The following is a 19,606-nucleotide window of genomic DNA, read 5'->3' as shown; positions in this document are numbered from 1 at the left end:
AGAGGCAGGCAGAGGGAGGGAGGTAACTGTCACACTCACATGGGGAGACAACATGCTGCAAAACTTAGAACTGCCTTTGCTTTCTGAAGGAAATCAACTCAGGGATCACCTAAATGATGGCATCCTTCAGCGGCAAGCACCAGGAATCCTGTGGGCTCCCAGGGACAGCTGGGACTCCCCACCCTCGTTGCCCCCCAAAATGCCTCCTGAAGAGTCAGCCTCCACACAAGGAAGTGGCCTGGGGGTGAGGGGGACGGTGAGGGGGAGGAGCTGTGCTGTCCGTTTGGGTGCCATTCAAAAGTTTAGAGCTAGCGTGTATTCCCTCTCGTTAACAAAGAAGACAAAGACAAACATTCATTGCATTGCTTCCTTTCCATTCTGCTGAGGACAGAAGCGCACTAAAGGGGCAGACATGAAATGAAAGCCTGGTGTCCGAGGAGCAGCTGGGCAAGGGCCTCACTGCACCCCCACCCCCGCGGCCTCGGGGGGGCCCCCACCAGTGAAACGTGGTCAGGTAGCCCCATCGTCGGCATGTGACTTGCCTGCGGACTTTGTTAAAACACGGACCTGACTCAGTAGGCAGTTGGCAGGTGAGGGGGGCAGAGGTTCTGCATTTCTAACAAGTGTTCAGATGATGAACCAACTCTAAATAGCAAGCCTCTACTGTATGTGAAGAAACACTAGTCCACACCCTGTGAGAGATGTTTTTGAGACATCTGAACATTGGGATATTCATATAAAGGTCTGGATTACCAGGTCCTCTTGTGAAATTTTGAGCAGTGGCCATACAGGGCTGGCACCCCCACGTGGCGACAACAGGCTGGAGCCGAGGAGCGGCTGCCCTAGGAGGGACCTGTGTTCCCCAGCTGCCCCCCACAGGCATTTCGGCTTGGAGTCCTCCAGCCAGGTTCCTGAGGGTCCATATGGATGGCTAGCTGCAGACCCCGAGCGAAGCTTTTTGCTCAGGTTATCTGGGATGTTCTGCAGCATTCAGACTCCAGCCTCTGGCGGTCGGACCCCTCAGTCTCTCTCCATAGGAGAGAGCAGGAATCAACCTCGCCACCTAAGCTCACTCGCTGTGCACTGGGATTGGAAGGGGGGAACGCGGGAGCCAGTACTCAGAGCCCGGAGGAAAGACCATTGTCACCGATTGCTGTACGACACAGCCAGGGGCCAAATACAGAAATGAAACCATCTGAAGTCCACGTGGACGGTCAAGGAGAACAGAATGTGTCTCTCGTTACTCATTCAGATCGTTTATTAAGAGCGAAAGTCGGGCCGTCCCATCTGTGTGATATTGCAACATGAAAAGTCACATACATACTAAGGAGACCCCACAGAACTGAGAGCCTTTCAACAGTACAGAGCCATAGATTACAAAATTAAAATACAAATGATCCTCCGAATTTGGCAGGAAACAAGTACAATATGAGGAGGCCTGGAATGGAAGGGCACTTGCTTTTTGATAAGGCAGTTACAAAATGGAACACAAACCCACACGGCGAAAACATTCCAATGGGCATCACAGACAGCAGACACATACAGAAGGGGTCCCGCACAACCCTCCGTCCCGGGCGATGAGGTGCTCGTGGAGTGAGAGCAACCAAAGGCTTCGTGGTTTAGGACACAAGCTAGATGAAATAACAGCGTGTAGACATTTCTACCTTAAGAAGAGGTCCCACCGGGCCCCAGACTAGACTCCACCTCAAAATGTCAGATCAACTTTACCCTTCCTCACCTTGAACTTGGAAACAGTCTGTAATAAAATGAAGGGAATAAAAAGGCACCCCAAAGCACCATGCTTCCTGGACCATGACCTCGAGTTCACCTGTCCTTCGGTTCAACTGTCAAGCCCAGTACGGGGACTGGGAGACCGCGAATCACGGGGCCTCAGAGTGGTGTCTGTTGGACTCAGGGCCAACCGAATGACACAAGCCCAAAGGACCACCTGAAAGGCAGAAGTCTGACCAAGAGATCTCAGAGCAAGCCCATTTCGTGAGAATTTCGATTCTAGGACAACACTACACCTCCCGCCAGGACTTCTGAACTCTGGTCTTAAATCATCAGCTAGTTCTATTCTCCCCTCACGTTCACTTGGCAAAACTCAACTGCTTTCCTGATCGTGTCACACAGCCTTGAGTCCAGCAGGTTGGTTCACAGCCCCTGGGAGCCAGGCTGGCCTTGGGGACCTCTCTGCTCAGTGGCAAGGTCTCAAATATCTGAAGGCACCTTACTCTGGACAGGACTCGAGTCATGTGCAAGTCAGAGTGAGAAGAGCTCTGGACAGGTCAGGAGGACAGGAGGTTAGTCCAGACAGTGCCCTGTGACTCAGACAGGTCGTTCTCAATGTCAGTTTCCTGTCTTCAAAACGAATGATGGGGCAAGAGTAACCTTACAAGACTTTCCAGCTTGAAAATATGGCACTTCTTAGACACAGAGACATGTGATGCGCCCCTCCCCCAAGGTCCTAAGCTTTGTTTTCTCCATAAAAACAATGTGTGAAGTACTTGCAGAAATCTTAAGGTACAAGCTCTCAGCAGCCATGGAGCCCTTAAACTCCACACAGAGCAGTATTTTACAATTTCCTAGCTAAAACTTTTCCTAAGTGACGTGAGCATCAGTTTTTGTGGGGCAAGCACAGAACTAGGGCCCCATCCCTTCTTAGGTTATTTTTTTAATCAGGCTGATAGCATCCCCTCCTCCCTGACCCCCTCCATCAGCTTCCACAAGAACACGGGAGGAGAACCAGGCTGATGGGGTTTCCACAACATCCTTCAACAAGGAACTAAGTGGACCCATGCTAAAGGGGAAAGACAGCCAGGACACCAAAATATCCATCTGCTAGCTGCTCCTTTCAAAAAGACAACTGCCGTGCCCTGGGACAGTGCAGCAATGAGGGTCCTTGGCCACGATGAACAACTTGTTCCACACGGCCCCTGCTGGGCAGAGACTAAGGTGGAAATGACAGAGAACACAGAAAAGCCAGAGGTTTATAGAGATGGAGCAGGCTTCCCCAGGAGGTAGTGAGTTCCCTGACCTCAAAGGTGTTTAAGCCCAGACTGCTCAAACCCTTGGTGGGACAGTTGTAGGCAGAATGTCAGCACCTGTGGGGAGACTGGACTGATGACTTAAAGACCCTTTCCCAACTTTTGGATCTCACCATTCTAACAACCGAGAGCCTTCAGGTGACTTCCATGAAGCAACTTCTCTGGGATCCATGGTCTGGATAGCCTATTTCAACAGACAAGACCTCCCGAGTAAGTACCCTCTCCTACTTTCTCCCTTCCACCAGGCAGTTGTCCTGCAGGATATTAACCAAAAAGTTCCCACAAAATAAGCAGCTGAAATGCCAAGGTTAGATGCAACGTTCCAGCTGCAAACAATTATTAATATCTGTTCTCTGGAAGCCTAGCAGTGAATATTTAGCTATGACAGGAACTTCTAACAACTTGGTGGCTCTAACACATAAGTGAAATTCCTTGTCATTTTACAATGCCAATCCTGAAGCCTTTGGTTTCAATCTTTCATGGGATTCGGCTATGAGCTTTTTCACGTGATGTTGCCAACCTAAGAGTTTGTTGAAATAAGAAGTTTGTCCATTTGTTTTTTTAAAACCCTAAATCGAAGCAACACGAGTGGCAGGATACTGGCATTTCCACGTGACAACCTTCAGGGTATATGAAAGAACCATACCAAGCCGGACCGAGGCAGGAACCGTACTCTTTAAGAAGACAAGGTCAGCTCTGGATTTCACATTCCAGTTTTGCCCAGGAGCACCAAGAGGAGAGAAGGCAATGTTGCAACATTATAGGTGGAGAGAAGCGCAAGAGTCCTTGGCAGGTGTATAAAAATGTAGGCAGCCAAGATGAACACTGCTTTCCCCAAACTCCACTGCTTCGGAGCCATTTCTAACAGGCAGAAGTCTCCTGCCCACAGATGAAGCCTTGGGAAACTGCCGAAGAGGCTAAGGCAAGTGGCTTAGTGGTTTGATGAAAGAACAGATTTCTGCACACAAGAAAATCGTAAGTTCATATAGCTTTGTCTTTTCTCTCATCTGACATGTTTTCAAAGGTTGAAAAGATACCCACAGCCTCCATTTTCCAAAAGCACCTCTCTTTTGAGGGAAGGTGGCAGGGTGGACTCAGGTGCGCAGAGCATCTGGCTGAAGGTGAGCGTTTCCCCAGGCTTCACGCTGGAACAAAAATATTCTTACAGAGACACGGGAACAGATGGATCCCAACACCACAGCTTCTTGTACAGAAATGTACTGTTGTCTCCCTCAACTGGGAAATAGATTTGCTGTTAAAGAAATAGTGACATGACCTACACATCGGCGATTTTCACTTCAACATCAGAAAGATACATTTTCTCAGTAAGAGATGGACATTTCCAGAGAGCAGGTTACCAATGCCTTCACCTGTAGGCGCCATCTGCCCCCCAAACTGTGGCCTGATGAGAAAACATTCCCCTTGACAAAGGGGGCCTGGTGTTTGATGCCTTCAAGACTTTCTAACTCAGTCTCTCAGGAGAAAAACCTATATAAGCAACAGAACTTTGAGCCTTCTTGACGTCTGCACATCGACATCCTTCAGCTATAAGCAGTGAGACAGTCTCTACATACTGAATCTGAATGACTAAAAACACTCAGAGAGCACCTTGATGTGCCATCCACAGCTGGGTGTATTAAAATAAGATCGCCTCATAGTCTAGAATATGTTCTATGCACATTCATTTATACATATTTAAAAAGGCTGCAATCTGCTAGACATGCATTTTGAACACTGGTGAACGCTTTGCTGCAACGGAACACACTGCATTTTAGTGAGGGGGTGGCCAGTCCCCAATCCACAGACAGCATGGTCCTCTGCCCCACAGAACCCAGCCTTTAGACACTGCACCGCCCTGCTTAGCGGGGGTTGTGTTCGGACTTCTCTGTGCTGATGCTCAGAGTAAGCCATCTATGAGACATTAAAATTCTCTGCCGGGCTAGGCCATCCACGGCTCCTTTTAAATTTAAGGCTTAAGAAAGCACTCACAATTAAAACTGAGTAAGAAAATGATACTTTTGACCGCAATATGTGTCAAGATGGTCAGAAATTAGAATCCAAGTCCTTTTCTCTTTTGTTCCATCCCCTATTCACATCCTTTGTCCCCTAACACACTGATTAGAAACTTTTGCAAAAGCATACTTTTGGATATAAAGCTTTGTTTTCAAAGGAGACTTTGGCTCTGATATAGTAAGATACAGGAATCTGAGTTTTTGAACTTTAAAAAAAAAATCAGGTAGTTATTCATACTTAAAAAAATTGTTTTAGCAATCTCCGCCCCCCGCCCCCAGAGGGAGGCAAACTGCTCACAAAAATGAGTATCAGATGGCACTGACCTTTGTTGCTCAAACCCATGATTTGCTGGTGACCCCAAGCCCAGGGAGTCATGGCCAGTCAGACTTTTTGTCCCAGAATTGGACTTCGGAGCAGGCATCACATGATCCTTGGCAGCTTTCTTGGTGGCTGTGAACTAAGGATTAGTATTTCTGAAAACACGAGCCCCAAATCACTAAATATCTCCATTTATCGAAGCATTTATGGCCTAGGAGGATGACTGAAGTCAAACTTTATAATTTCACCCCAAAGAGTAAAGCACAGAGTGATGTACAAAGAGCTGCATCTCCTGCGAGGGCCCCTGCCTCAGTGTTTCTGGAACCTCCGCCAATATAGGTTGGTGCCTGCGACTGCCCTCAAATCCTCTTCTGATGAGAAACCTCCTGTTGGTGCATCAGGATTTCCTCCACATTCTAGAAGTTAAGTGGTGAGCCACAGAAATGGCAGAGGTCTCATTAACTAGAGGTGTGAAGCGGATGCTACCAGGCTGGCAGTCGGCCACCCATACTGACTGACTGCTTACTGTGTGCCGGGCAGCGGCCAGTGAGCGGGGACCACTGTCAAACCGATTTGCTGATCAACGACACAGCCAGCAACAAAGCGGGGCATGACTGTGCCCACCAGACTGGGGTCTACTTGCGCTTCTCCGGCTAGCTGCACCCCACTGCTCTTCCAGGCCTATACCTCACACAAGGCAGCGTGGTCGTACAAGGTGAGTACCAGGATATTTTTTATCCCACATTTCCAGTAGAATTGACTTAATGCGTTGTTGAATGCTGCAATACATCATTTTTAAATCTCTCAGTGGTCTTGTTTTTTCAGTCCCGTAGTTGCCTTAAAAGAAAGTCTTTGTATGCACATGCTGAACATGAGAATATAATCCTCCTGACCAAAAAGATTTACAGTATTCATCATTCAAACTTTTTTATTTACAATAAAATTGAACAGTCTTTACGGGCTTACACGTAGCAGATTTCACCTGTGCATTCAGCATTATACTTCATTCCTTGATGTACTTGATCCTCACTCAAGCTGTTTGCCGCCCTCCGATTTCTGGTCCAGTCGACTCTTGTTACTCTTCACCATGTAAATGAAGTAGGCGAGCGTCTCTTTTTCATTCACAGGTATGTTCCTGAAGTGTCGGCTGACAGTCTGCATGGGGGAAAACACCAGAGTCTGTTAAAGCATCGTATACATCAGGGCCACAAATTCTGAACTGTGCAAAAGAAGGAGCAGGGGTTAGCTTCCAGAGCCTGGGAGGGGGTTATGATCCCTGCAGAACTCAGACGCCCTTCTCTCCTAGGCGGCTGGGTGACTTGGTTTCAAGGCCTCCAAAAGCAGCACTTGAACCTACAACATTCCCAAGGTGCAGTTCTATTTCAGTGGCAGCTAACTGTCCATCATGGCATAATCTCAAGGGCACCCCCAAGGAGGAATAGGTGGGGACGGCTCTGCTTGGCTAGCTGCTACCATCACCAGCTCTCAGGCCCTGGCATCACCGGGCAGAAAAGCGTCTTTTTAAAACTGTGTCAAATGAATAGCCAGTTGGACAGATGTTAAGTGTTTGACCCAAGAATTCATCTAAATAGTACATAGCTGCCTCTTGAAAAACACATCACATTTGAAAAAGAATTCGTCATTTACTGTGTACTCCTGACACTTGGCTTTGTTTTACAAGTCCTGAGAATGCAGGTCTGCCCTTGCCCCACCTCATCCCATCCCTTTCAGCAGGGGAATGCTGCCAAATGGGTAATGTGACCTTAAAGTAGAAAAGAGTTGTGCACTTCTATCTGTTTTATCTAGATGCTGGGGAATGAAGTTTAAGAAAAAATGATGGATCAGCAAGAAACCCCTAAAGGAAAGACCAAAAACCAATGGGGCTGTCAAACTTTAAGGAAATCTCTGAATGGGTTGAGGGGGCTAGGACAGATCAAAAGAGTCCGAGAACTAGCACTATAGAGTGGTGACCTCTGGATGGTAGCATTCTATTTTTCTTTTTTTCCATCTTCCACATTTTCAACAATAGGCAGAAAAGCACACTGAGAAAAGAGGGATGAGAGGAAACTTGCACAAATGCCAACAGGACAGAAGTATCAAGCCAGGCTGTCAGTAGGTTCAAATAAGGGCCAATAGAGCATTTCTCCCCCTCCAAATTTTACTAAGAGCTCAGGGTAAGAGAAAAATTTCTTGGGTTCTATTCATTATAATAAATACTTCCATTACCAACATCAGAGAAGAAATCAAAGGAAAAACTAAAGAAAAAGAATAGCTCCCACAGAATATGAGCAAAGGTTTTGGGGTGATTAATCTGACACACTGGATGTGCAGGAAGGACCATATTTATATGGAATCTTACAAAACAAGATTCAAACAAATGCACAAACAAAAGCACACTCAGGACTTATAATCAGGAGTCTGGAGATTCAAGGCTCAGTTCTACTACTAATTTGCTGTGTGATTTTCAGCAAGTCTTTTCCTCTCTCGGTGCCATGGTTTCTTTTATAGAAAGAGGGCCTTTCCAGGTCTTAGAGCTGTGGGATTCTAGATTGTATGAGAGAGGGAACAGGAAGTTACTTGCAGAGCTAGGAAGTTACTTGCAGGGCATTATGATCAACAGACACACGTAGCAGCAGGGAGAACCAAGGTCACCATCAGAAGCACAACGCTGGCTCTCTCTTTTTGCAGTGCAATTTGTCTACCTACTTCTGCTAACTGGGCCTTATTGAAGCCTGGTCTGGTCTGCAATTTGTAGTGTCGTTTATAACGCCGTAGAGTGTTCACCTGCAGCTGGAACAGATCAACCTGGAGAGAAGAGGAGAAACACATTATCCATCACCTGACTAGCCACAGCTCACTGAGAGCACACTACGTGCCCAGCACTACACTAGGAGGGGTGGGGGGAGGGGGGAAGAGGACTACAGAGATGTCTTAGAAATGGTCCACTGAGGACTAATAACTGGCTGGGAGGACCAAAAAAAAAAAAATCAAAAACCGAACAAAACAGTGGAAAAAGAGTTCTAGCTGGGGAGGGGTGGTCCTAGGAGGCTCACAAAGGCGGTGAAACTTATAGCTAAGGAGAGCAGGGCTTAGAGAGGCAGCGGGTAACAGGACTAGACTAGGGAATGAGAGAGAAGACCATGAACGCAGAAAGCCAGGAGATGAAGCGACAGACTCGGGCGTCATAGGCAATCACGATGGGTTTAAAAGGTGAGACTGGAGGGTAACATGTCTTGAAAAGCAGAAGGAGTGACCATAGGTGGTAGGGGGTGATGTTCAGGAAGACGGATCTAGTAGTGGTTTGTAGGGAAGATTGATGGGGGGTGCAGGCGACCGTGCTGAGCAGTGATCGGAAATGAGATGCTCAAGTGGAGCTTTGGAAGCTGGTGATACCAGAGGGGGACACCAAGTATGGGGAGCAAAGGTAAACCCAGAGAGGCATCCTGGAGGAAGACAGGCTTGAGCTTGGTAGCAGATCAGATGGAGGGGCGTGAGATAGGACAGCGGGAGGTACTGCTGTTCCCAGAGTTCTTCCCTAGGCTCAGCCTTCAGGTATCAGAACCCTGAACAACTCTCCAGAGAAAACTCGAAAGCTACTGTGGCGAATGTACAAATCAGCAGGTTAGGTTGGGGTCTCTGCAAATGACTGGATAACAGAGGGAAAGGACCCCCCCTTTTTTTCTAACACAGGAAGAGAGGAAAGCTGCACAGTCATTAAGTATTGAAGGCCCAGAAAGTTGGGCTGCTTTTACCTGCCTCTAAAAGAGATGTTCTTGCTTCAGGCAGGTGGAGAGCACTTAAAAACAAAATGAATGATCAATATGAGGGACCAAAGTCCTTCATTCTTTTCAAAACATTCCTCAAACCCCCTTTTTTTTTTTTTTGTAAAAAGCACTGAAATTGAATACATCCATTTCTTTATGAAATAATAATACCAATGCTGAAGGCAATAGAAAAATATTGTAAACCAATGCTAGAAAAAGGGATACAGGGAGGGGCAGAGGGAAAGGACCATATTTTCAAAGGCTTTCTCCACATCTGCAGACAAAGGCCCGCCTACTCTTTCTATTCCTACGCAGTCATTTCCACTCTGAGTGCTAACAGGCGGTTGCCTTATGAAATATTCACGTGTCAAAAAGTCAGTGTACATTACAAACGGGTTTTCTTCTGCTGAGTCTGAAGTGAAAACAACTTAGAAAAAAATCCAATACTCCTTTCTGTAGCCTTGCTCGGCAGGCACCAGCACCCTGAAGGTTCAAGAAGCCTAGGTCTCATCGTCCAGAGCAACGGGCCTCGGCAAGGGTTGGTTTTGCCCCCAGAGGACGTCCTCTAATGTCTGCAGGCACTCTTTGATGGTCACTACTTTGGTGACTGGCATCTAATGGGCAGAATCCAGGGATGCTGCTAAACATCCAGTGATGCACAGGACAGCTCCCACGACAAAGACTTCTCTGGCCCCGCATATCAACAGAGTCAGGGCTGAGAAACCCTGGGCCCTTATAACTGACTTTGGAATGGCTCCTGGGGAACCAGAGCTGGGGAACCAGGGACCAGAGCTGATATGAACTGACAATGTACACCTTCATTTTGCAGATCAGAAAACAGAGGGCCAGTAACTTCCCCCAAACCATACAAGCTCAGTCTCCAACTCTAAAGCCAAAAAGAGGTTTTAAACAACTTGACGTCGTGGTTATATTCAAGAAGCTATCAGGGGCTTCCTGAGGAAAGACAGTATGGCCTAGTGGAAAGGGCAGTGGCCCAGAGGCCCCGAACTCTGTGTGACCTCGGGTCTCTATGCCTGTCTGTAGAACGAGGGGGCAGTGAGACCAGCTGATTTCTAAGTTTTCAGCTCTCAGATTCAGTATTACCATGATTCTATGATTCACTTTTCAGATAAACCACAGCAAAACAAAGAGGACTAAAATTATTTCTTAATCCAAAAAGCGGACCAGGCCAGAGATAAAGATCACATTAGAATCCATTCTTTCTCAGGCGGACTTCTTGGACTTTTACCTCAGGAATGTCAGTATCATGCTCAGGAGAATCTCCGCCATCATCACTTGTCTTCCTCTTCCTTTTGTTTCGTACGCTCTGGATGAAATTTTTGTGGAAGTCGCAGATATACAGGTGTCTTACCTGATGGGAAGCAAATTAAAGTGAGACTCGCCAATTCCATGGGAACAGCAACAGGTATCTATCGAATTATGGGGCTTCTCTTCTTTGCAAGGCATTGAAGAGACAGAAGGAAGAACAACATAGAGGCCCTAATTTCCAGAAGTCTACTGTTGAGTTGTAGAACAAGAAGCCGACAAAGGGACACAAACACTACCAACACACTGGGCAACAGCTTATAAACTAAGTTCCCCCTGAAGGCTGGAGATAATAAATGGTAGGGGTTCAGCCAAGGAAGAGAGGCCCGTGGCTGGGATAGTCAGTGTAGAGGTCCCTGACTAAACAGGAGGATTTATGGGTAGACAGGAAGCATTCCAGTGGGAAGACGAGCCAAGACTTAAGAGTTTCAAATATGGGTGACCAAGAGATTCAGGGGTGGGGGCACGAGAACAGCTTAGACTTTCCTTCAGACTAGACAGCCCCCCAAGGTTTTTGAAGCAGAGAGTGATGTGACTTACAGGAGTTATGAATTTACAATGGGATGGAAGGCATTGTCCCAGGAAAGAGGAAAGAAGGGACTGTGGTAATGGTAGACAGGACTTCCTATTTTTACATCGACAACAGCTCCTACTGTAGGACGACATCTGAAAAACTTTATTCCTGTGTATCAGAATAATACTTCTTGCATCACCACACATCTGGTCCACAAAGAGAAGTGGGAAGAGATGCAGAAAGGCTCTTTCTCCCAGAAACCACACGAAAGAAGCTGGATGCTACTGCCGACTTCCTAGCGCAGGCTGGGGGCATAACAGCTGAGAGGTAAACATGTTTTTATTCAAGAATGTAAGTACCAGGGGCGTCTGGGGAGCCACTCAAAACCCTAACAGAAACAAAGTGCCTCTGTCAATGACTTGGGGGTCTTGACACTGGAACAGATGGACACAAATGTTCTTGAGAGACTTCTGAATTTGAATTTATTTCTTCAATTCTTAAAGACAAAAGTAAGCGGATAGGAAGCCAGCATCAATTAATTCAGACCTTTGCATGGAGAAAATAATGAAAACTGCTTTTTAGTCCGATGAAGCAGCACTTTCACGGGGTTGGACTGGTGAGTCTGGAGCACTTTTCAGTTTATACCGTGGCCGTGTCTTGCGCACAGCAGGCATTCTCTAAGCGCACCGGAACTGGCACATGCGGTCCCTCCTGAGAGCAGCCTCGGCCAGCAAAAGCCACCGTTTACATATGGTCGCATATTCGAGAAGCCTTGCTGGCACCCACTCTGCCAAAGGACTTTGGGACACAGCCTGTGTCACCGTCCCAACGAATCCCTCCTAGCTGATGTACAGTCCACCGGACATGCTGTTACTGGGGAAGAAAGCATACTACCCCTCCCCGATGGGAAGCTGGCCCTCCCGTTAGCTAGTTCCACGTGCAAACTCTGAGATGAAGCAGCTCCTCAAATTCATAGAGGGACACACTTGGTAGGAGAACAGGCAGAAGAGGTGATGTCCTGAAGCTGTGGCTGGGAGGTTTCAGGTCAGGACACTAGAATAATGGAATTCTGGATGGAAGAGAACTTAGCAATCACCAGTGTAACCCCACTGGCCCCAATCTCATTTTCTACGGAGATAAACGGAAGCCACACAGATGGGGTTATGATCTGGTCAAGGTCACACAGGCCTTCTGACCCCCTGTGCATGTCCTTTCCTACCCCAGCATTTTCTTTATACTGTTTTCAACTTCCACTTTTCTCCAGAATAAAGCAGAAATATGTCAATTGGAGGAATGTTTGAAAGCATGTTATATATTAATAACTCATAGCGCACGGCCAATGTCTACATGAAATGAGTTTAAGCTGCCTGAGTTGGATTTCTGGTGTTATTATTTAAAACGTTTCTCTGCTAGGCCCTTTTACAAGATAAATAGTCATTATTTCTCCTTAACCATTTTCAAGTACGTGCTGGTTTTCAGAAATTTCAGAGCTCGGTGGCCTTTGGGGGCTAGAGGTGGAGGAAGAAGGATGGTAGCAAAGGTTCCAGGGTTTTTCTTTTCTGTTTTAACTTTCTGCAACAGCTACAAATTCCTGTAACACGGCAGTTACTTAGAATTGAATTCCCGCCCAAGCCTGTGAGAATGAGGTAGAATCCCGTTCAGAAATAATGATTCTGCGCCACCACCTTGAAACATCTTGAGAGTGATCCCCCCGTGAGACACTACTCCTCCAGAAGCACTACGTCTGGGGAACTCCAGGGCCAGGCTCACGCGGCCTCTCTTGTAGACAGTGCGTGTGAAAGCACCAACACAGCTCAACACCGGTTCCCCAGCGGGGTCACCAGGTAAATGGTGCCCCAGTGGCAGCAACACAATTGTTCACATGTCATGGCATCCAAGGCTTTAACAGAACTGGAAATTCCTTCCCTCCTTCCTCTTTTTTTTTTTAAGGACAGGAAAATATAAGCTGCTCAAGTAAAGGCTCCCAACCACCTACACAAAAGGTAGGCAGTGTTTCCAAGAGGATGAATTCACTGCTCTGTTAGAATTAGGCATTTAACTTCAACACGTGTCCTAAACTGGACCTTAGTGTCTAGCCAATTGTTTGCTGATGAATTCCTTTCATTCATTCATTGATAGAGATTTGTAGTAAGAAAGCCATTAACTCACCCCCAGCCATTTTAAAAAACAGCATCTTTCAAGAGTGGCAAAGGTACTGCAATTGTTAACGTAAATAAATAAATAAATAAATTGGGGGTGGGAGGGAAGAGCCTGGAAGAGGTGGGAAGATTTTTTATTTATTAGCACTTCATCAAGGCTTATGCATGGGGCTTGGAAGTAAGTCAGATAATGGGTTTAAGAAATTAACCAGCCTCTTAGTCACTGTGTGACTTTGGCTCTGTCATTTCTTATCTCTGGGCCTCAGTTTCAACTGTAAGATCCGAAGTAGAAAGGTGCGTGTCCTTTCAGTTTAACAAGCAATCTCTAATTTCCTCCAACAGTGGAATTTTGGTCCTAAAACAGAATGGATGTTAACCACCTGAGCTTTTAGCAGGTCTACCTGAATATTAAATACCCCCTTAACTCATTTCCAATTCCTAATCACAAGGCAGCCACTTAAGGCTTGCAGCAACAGATGTCAAACTAAAAAGTTCTTAATTGGTTGACAATAGGCACATCTTTAGAATTGTTAACTAGAAGTGGTGAAATCATACAGGAAAAGTTTTACTATAATTAGGCACAAAACACAGGGCTATTCTATTCAAATTTAAAGCCCCCTCCCTAACGCCCTTCTACAGAAGCTACCCCTAAGAAAATTGATTTTCTTCCTCCCCCTCACCTGGGCTGCAAAGAGCCTCCTCCCGAGACCTGGCCTTGGCCTTATTTCTGCCACATCCTTCAAAATCCCACTTCCCCACAGCTGCATGCCAAGCAGCGAGCTCGGTGACCCTCTGCAGAAGCCGAGGCCGCCGCGGCAGGGGTGGTGGGGGGTGGGTGGGAGTGGGAAGTAACTGCCACCTTTCCTTTTCTGAAGGAATAACAGGGTTCCGAGAAGGAGAGAGAAGTTGAAGAAGAGCCGGGTCCCTTCATCACCCTCTCCCCAACACTTGCTCCTTCGTGGGCCAACAGAATCAACCCAGGTCTCCAGGCCCCAATATCTAAACCAATACAACAAGCCCTAAACTGTTGTCAAATCTTCCCAGGCAGGAAAGGTCCTCGGTAGCCCCCTCCCCCCGCCCCCAACCTCCCGGATTTGGGCAGAATCCCAGTCCGAGCCTGCCTGCGCTGAAGCGGCCTTTGAAATCCCGAGTGCAACTCCCCAGTTTGCAGATAAAGGGCGGCGAGGCCCAGGGCGGGGAGGGCCCCGGGGTCCGGCCCGCAGCCGGGGACAGCGGCCGGAGGGCGGCGGCGCGCGGGGACCCAAACGGGGGCAGGGGCGGGGGCGGACTCACGCTCTTGTCGATGTCCAGCTTGAGTTTCTTCTGCGAGATGCTCTTCTGGACCCTCTTGCTGAAGGAGGCGTTGCCCGCGGGCCGGACGCAGCGCTCGCCGTCCTCGATGAGGCAGCAGCTCTGGCCGTAGCCCGGGGCGGCGGCGGGGGCGGCGGGGGGCCCTTCGCGGCTGTCCTCCTCCGTGCTAAAGCCGTTCATCTCCCCGCCCCGGGCCGGCCCCTCTGCGGGAGGGTCCCCTGTAGGCCACTCCGCGGCCGCGCGCCCCGCGGGGCAGGTCGCCGAGGCCCCCGCACCCGAGGGTCCCGGAGTCCGTCCCCAGACCAGGCGCTGCCCTGCCCCGCGCCCGGGAGGCCCGGCTCCGCTCCGCCGCGCTCCGGCTCCTTCGGCCCCCGGCCCCGCGCCTCTGGAAAGCCCCTTCCTCCCCGCTCGAGGCCCCGGGGTCGACTCCCGCGGCTCGCAGGGCCCCACCGGGGGTCACCCGGAGGCGCCTTCTGCCGGGGGCCCAGAACCGTTACCCTTCGGCGGGGGCGTCCGGGAGGGCGTCCCAGGAAGCAGCCGCTCCCCGGGGACTCCGGGCCCGGCTTGCCAGGGGGTTTCGAGGGCCCCCGCCGGCTCCCGCCTTCTTTCGGCTGCGGGGCAAACTCGCCGCCGGGCAGCTCTCCCGGGGTGGCGCGGCCTCCCCGCGCGGGGCCCGGCCTCGAACCCGCGGCGCCCGGGCCCGGGGGCGCGTCCGGCTCGCCCCACCCCTGCAGCCGCTCGGCTGCGCCCCGAGTCCCGCGGCAGCCCCTGGGCCGCCCGGCCGCCGCCCGCCCAACGCTCCGCACCACAACAGTTCGCTCCCCCGCCCTCCGCGGGACAGCGGAAGTCCCGCCTCCGCACGGCCATTGGCCGCGTTCGCTCTCTGGGCGGGGCCTCTGCCGCCGCTGGCGTGCCCCATTGGGCGCCTCCGCCGCCAGTCCCTGGCGCCTGGCTACTTCCTGGACTCTGCTGGGATGGGTTCAAAGTAGAGAAAGTGGAAGAGGGAAGAGTTACCCGGTTGCGGGCGGGGAACGGGGCCGCGCACTCTTCAGGCCGGGGGAGGGTTGGTGAGCAGGGGCCTGGCTGGACCGAGGGCCAGACTCCGGGAACAGAGGAGCCCATTCGGGGGCGTACAGAAGTACAGACGTGGGCAGGGGTGCGGAGGGACAAACATAGGGAGGGGCATTTGAGGGGGGACCTTTCGGGGATAGAGGTTCTGTCACGAGAAGGACAGACAGGGTAAAACCGAAGAACCAGGGCCAGAGGACCCGCAGACCGGTGGGAGGTAGGGTGGTTGAAATAGGACAGAAAGCCAGACATGGCGGGAAAGACTGAGGGACAACCCGGTACAGATACGTGGAAAGACGTGCTGAGGAGATGATGAGGGTCTGATGGCGGGTATTGCAAGGTAGTCGGATGCTTGAGGGTGGCGGAGACCTCAGACTGTGGAGACTGGGACTGGCTTGGTCCGCGCGGAAAGAGAAGGAGAGGGAGGAAGAAGACCCCTGGGGGCTTGGGTGACCCCTCGGCTGGGAAGAATCGGAAGTCAGTATAAGGTCTGGAGGGTGGACTCGGTGAACCGCGGGGAAGAGGAGAGGCTGCGGAGGACGCGGAGAAAAGGTTGGGGGTGGAGGATCGAGGGCCAAACTCGGCATGGGGAAGGGCTTGCGTGTCTTGAGCCCTCCCTGGATCTCTGTAAGCTGTAGCTTCTGTTGCTTTAAGCCTCCCGGTCTATCTGCGAGGTGACCGTGCCCTACCAACTCCCTGAGCTTGGGGTTCGGCGCCACGGCATCACACACACACATCTAGAAAGGCCTTAGGGAAATCTTCTAGTCTGGCACCCCTAGTCAGGCCACCGCTGGGTAGCTTGGTGATAAATGAGGGCCTTTGGCCCGTAGGGACTAGCCCAGGGTCATTCTGTCATGCAGTCAGTCATTTAGGGTTGGGTAGCATTGACGGGGGTAGGGGCTTGGGGGTAGGGTGGGGTGGGGAGGGGGCGCAGAGTGGGGGGGAATGTTAGGTGTGCACGTGTACCTATTTTGGTAGTACTAGCTGGCTTGGCATTGAAGAGGCTTCTGGTTTGTGTCCTGATGAAAAAGGGAAAGCTACCAGTTCCCATGTTTAGAAGAAGATGCCCTGTGATCTTAAATTTTCTTCAGTGACCTTAAACGTATTTGTACCCTCTAGCCTAGTAATTTCACATGTGGGACAGCCATTTCAGGAAATTGGCCTACCAGAGAAAATATTAAACAATGATGTTCATTGTAGGATTATTTATAATAGAAAAAGAACCTCAAGTTCCACCAGAGAAGTGGTTAAGTAAACATCTTCAGAATGAGATATTTTGTGATGTTTTCCACATTTAAGGTAGTTTCAACGTCAATGTAAATTTTTTCTATATATAATATTCATCATTGGCTCTTCAACAAAGAATTGATGATGAGTTGGAGAAGTGCTCTATTCATGTTAAGTTAAAAATGCAGGATATAAAATTGCATATGGGATATGATGTGTGTACATCTAAGTTAAAAAACAAAGGAAAAAGCAACTATTTGTGCATAAAATATACACTAAAGTACTAATAGTAATTATTCCTGGGTAGTTGGAAGAATGGCTGATATTTTTCTCCTTTTGGTCTCCTTTCATTTTCCCCAATAAGCATTTATTGCTTTTATAGTAGGCAAAATAGAATGAAAATAAATGGAAGAAAAGGCACAGTTTAATAGAATTCCTCATTCAGAGTTCATATATTCAGGATAAATTATTGAGCATATTATGTACATTCATTTCAGGGTTGGCCACAGGAGAAGGATAAAACCTTTGTCCTAAAAGAGAATATCTTCTAGTAGGGGAGCTCAGATACATAAGCAAAAAACAGTTGGGTATCTGTACAAGTCAGTGTGTGATGTAGGTTCCAAAGTTGACTGGTATGGATGAGAGCTCTACATTTCCCACATACATTTATTGCCCTTAGATATTTTTTTTCAAAACACCACTTGCATCCAGTGCCAGGCGACTACAATACACACAGCTTCCTTAGCTCCAGCTTCCCCTGACATTGCCCCTAGAGCAGGGGAGGAGGATGGATGCCTTTTCCTTGGGTGCTCTATCTCAGCCTTGGGGGTATTGGCTGCCCCTTATCTGCTATTCCTGTATTCTTTAGAGTTCTCTTTACTCTTTTACTACAGTCCCCTGTTATAATTAATAACTCTTCATATTAATTTTCCTCCGTTCAAATTGCTGTGTGGTTTCTCTTCTAATTGGACCCAGACTGATAACCTCAGCCTCTGTGTAATTTTTTGAGGGGGGGGCATATGCTTTTAACTGCCCTTTATGTACAATCCTATAGTCTTTCTTCCAGGAATATTTGATCATAAGTTCTCCCCCCATGTTATTATGTAGTTCAGTTCCAAATAGCAATATTTGGGAAAAAAATTCTGATTCCTTTGCTGGAGGAGTAAATCTGTATAATATTCATTATTTCCAGAAAGGAAATATAAATAAATATTCAGATAATGAAGAATACCGAGAGGAGCTTCTGTGATCCTTGCTTTGCTTTGTGTAGGATTTGAGATTCTTTGAAATGGCCAAGAGAATCTGCTTTGCTACATTTATAACTTCAGGTAATTAATTTACAACAGTGCTTAAGTGCTTAGAAAGATCTTGCTTTTTAGATTTGTAAGTCTGCCCTGTTGGGCATTTAAAGTGAGAAAATCAGGCATATTAAATTTGTAGTCTGAAATGTCTAAGGAAATTTGATTAATTAAAGCTGTAAGTCTGTTAAATGTTTAAGGAGGACTGAATGTACTAAACTTAAGAATTAATTCCAACAGTAATCAAAGACCAAGTGAAAGTGATTGTTCTTATCTTTACATGAAAAATCACTAGATTTATAATGTAGTAACAAGATTTGTAAATTGAACATAAAGCCTTTAACAAAAGCTAGGTTTTATAATGGGCAACTTGAGTCTGTAATTGTAACATTCTTTTCCATGCCCAAATCTACCTCCAGATATTTAAAATTGCGGGTAGATTACCCCCAACTTTACAGTTCTAGCTGAGGCCTCTCCTCTGAGCTGCGGAAAGCAGCATTCAGTTCTTTGCTTGGATGCTCCAGAGGCATCGCAGACCCAGATGTTCAAGTTAGAAACTTCTCTGATACCCGAATCCATTAACTGTGCCGCCTGTACCCCCTTGTTTCTCCCTTGCTTTCACCCCACTCAAAGCCCACCCATCATCGAGGCACCTTCTTCTCCTTCCAATGGATATTTAGATTCGGTCCCCTTTGCTTCATGCCCTATGGCCAGCAGCAGCGCCAGCCCAGGCCCCCATCATCTTGTGCCTACAGTGCATCACCGGCCTCTGAGCTGGTCCCTAAACCACTCTTTCCTGATGTGGCCTCCATACAAACCAGACCGTGCTCCACCCTTCTTAAGGCCCCTCACCAGGTTTCCAGTGCATTCTGACAGTGCCTGCTGCCATCTCTCGGCTCTGTTCCCATGCCTCAGCTCTGTTATTCTGCCTTAAGTTCCTCAAATAAGCCACACTCCTCCCTGCCCGAGGTCTTTGCGTTTGCAGTTCCCTCCACCTGGAATGCTGTTCTGCCTGCTCCTCCCCACCCACAGCAGGCTCCATCCTTCAAGTCTTAGTTCATCTTTTTTTTTTTTTTTTTTTTTTAGAGAGAGGGAGAGAGATGGGGGAGGGACAGAGGGAAAGAGAGAGAGAGAGAAAGAGGGAATTTTAAGCAGGCTCAGTGCGGAGCCTGATGCGGGGCTTGATCTCATAACCCTGAGATCATGACCAGAGCTAAAATCAAGAGTCGGATGCTTAACCGACGGAGCCACTAAAGTGCCCCCTTTAAGTCCTAATTTAAATGTCACCTCTGCAGAGAGTCTTCCCTGATTAAAAGGATTTTTCCCCCATTGTCCATTGCTATTCTCCATTCAGTGTCTTTTCTTATTAGCACTCATCACAATGTGCAATTGTCCCCATTTCAATATAAGCTCCAAGAAGGCGAGGAGCATGTCTGTCCTGTTTGTTGTAGCTCCAGTGCATCTAACACTAATTCTCCAATTCTGGTGGCTAACAAGAGGAGGACTCAGTAAGCATTTTTTCAATAAATCACTTTATTTTTTTTAAAAAATATTTTGTTTA

At 48.3% G+C, this 19,606-nt stretch overlaps 1 protein-coding gene across 1 annotated transcript; it reads right to left on the bottom strand.

Moving 5' to 3' along the window:
• Positions 1–1,235: 1,235 nt before the first annotated feature.
• On the bottom strand, positions 1,236–15,221 carry SAP30L (SAP30 like). Its single transcript, XM_035012769.1, has 4 exons — positions 14,435–15,221; positions 10,392–10,514; positions 8,085–8,183; positions 1,236–6,533 (listed from the first exon to the last, which is right to left on the bottom strand). The coding sequence occupies exons 1-4, from the start codon at positions 14,630–14,632 to the stop codon at positions 6,405–6,407; spliced, it is 549 nt and encodes a 182-aa protein (XP_034868660.1). The 5' UTR covers positions 14,633–15,221; the 3' UTR covers positions 1,236–6,404.
• Between the last annotated feature and the right edge of the window lie 4,385 nt (positions 15,222–19,606).

The sequence above is a fragment of the Mirounga leonina genome, unplaced genomic scaffold, assembly GCF_011800145.1.
Source record: "Mirounga leonina isolate KUSES-001 unplaced genomic scaffold, KU_Mleo_1.0 Mir_104, whole genome shotgun sequence".
Taxonomy (NCBI): domain Eukaryota; kingdom Metazoa; phylum Chordata; class Mammalia; order Carnivora; family Phocidae; genus Mirounga; species Mirounga leonina.
The sequence above is the reverse complement of the archived record's forward strand: the minus strand, read 5'-3'. Positions and strand labels throughout refer to the sequence as shown.

Bases quoted from the DNA above. Each gene is read 5' to 3' on its own strand.
- SAP30L (XM_035012769.1), bottom strand. From the start codon at position 14,632: ATGAACGGCTTTAGCACGGAGGAGGACAGCCGCGAAGGGCCCCCCGCC. The intron at 10,515-14,434 runs GTGAGTCCGCCC...GCTTCCCATCAG, and splicing joins AGCTGGACATCGACAAGAGC to GTAAGACACCTGTATATCTG. The intron at 8,184-10,391 runs GTAAAAGTCCAA...TCTTCTCTCCAG, and splicing joins ATGATACTGACATTCCTGAG to GTTGATCTGTTCCAGCTGCA.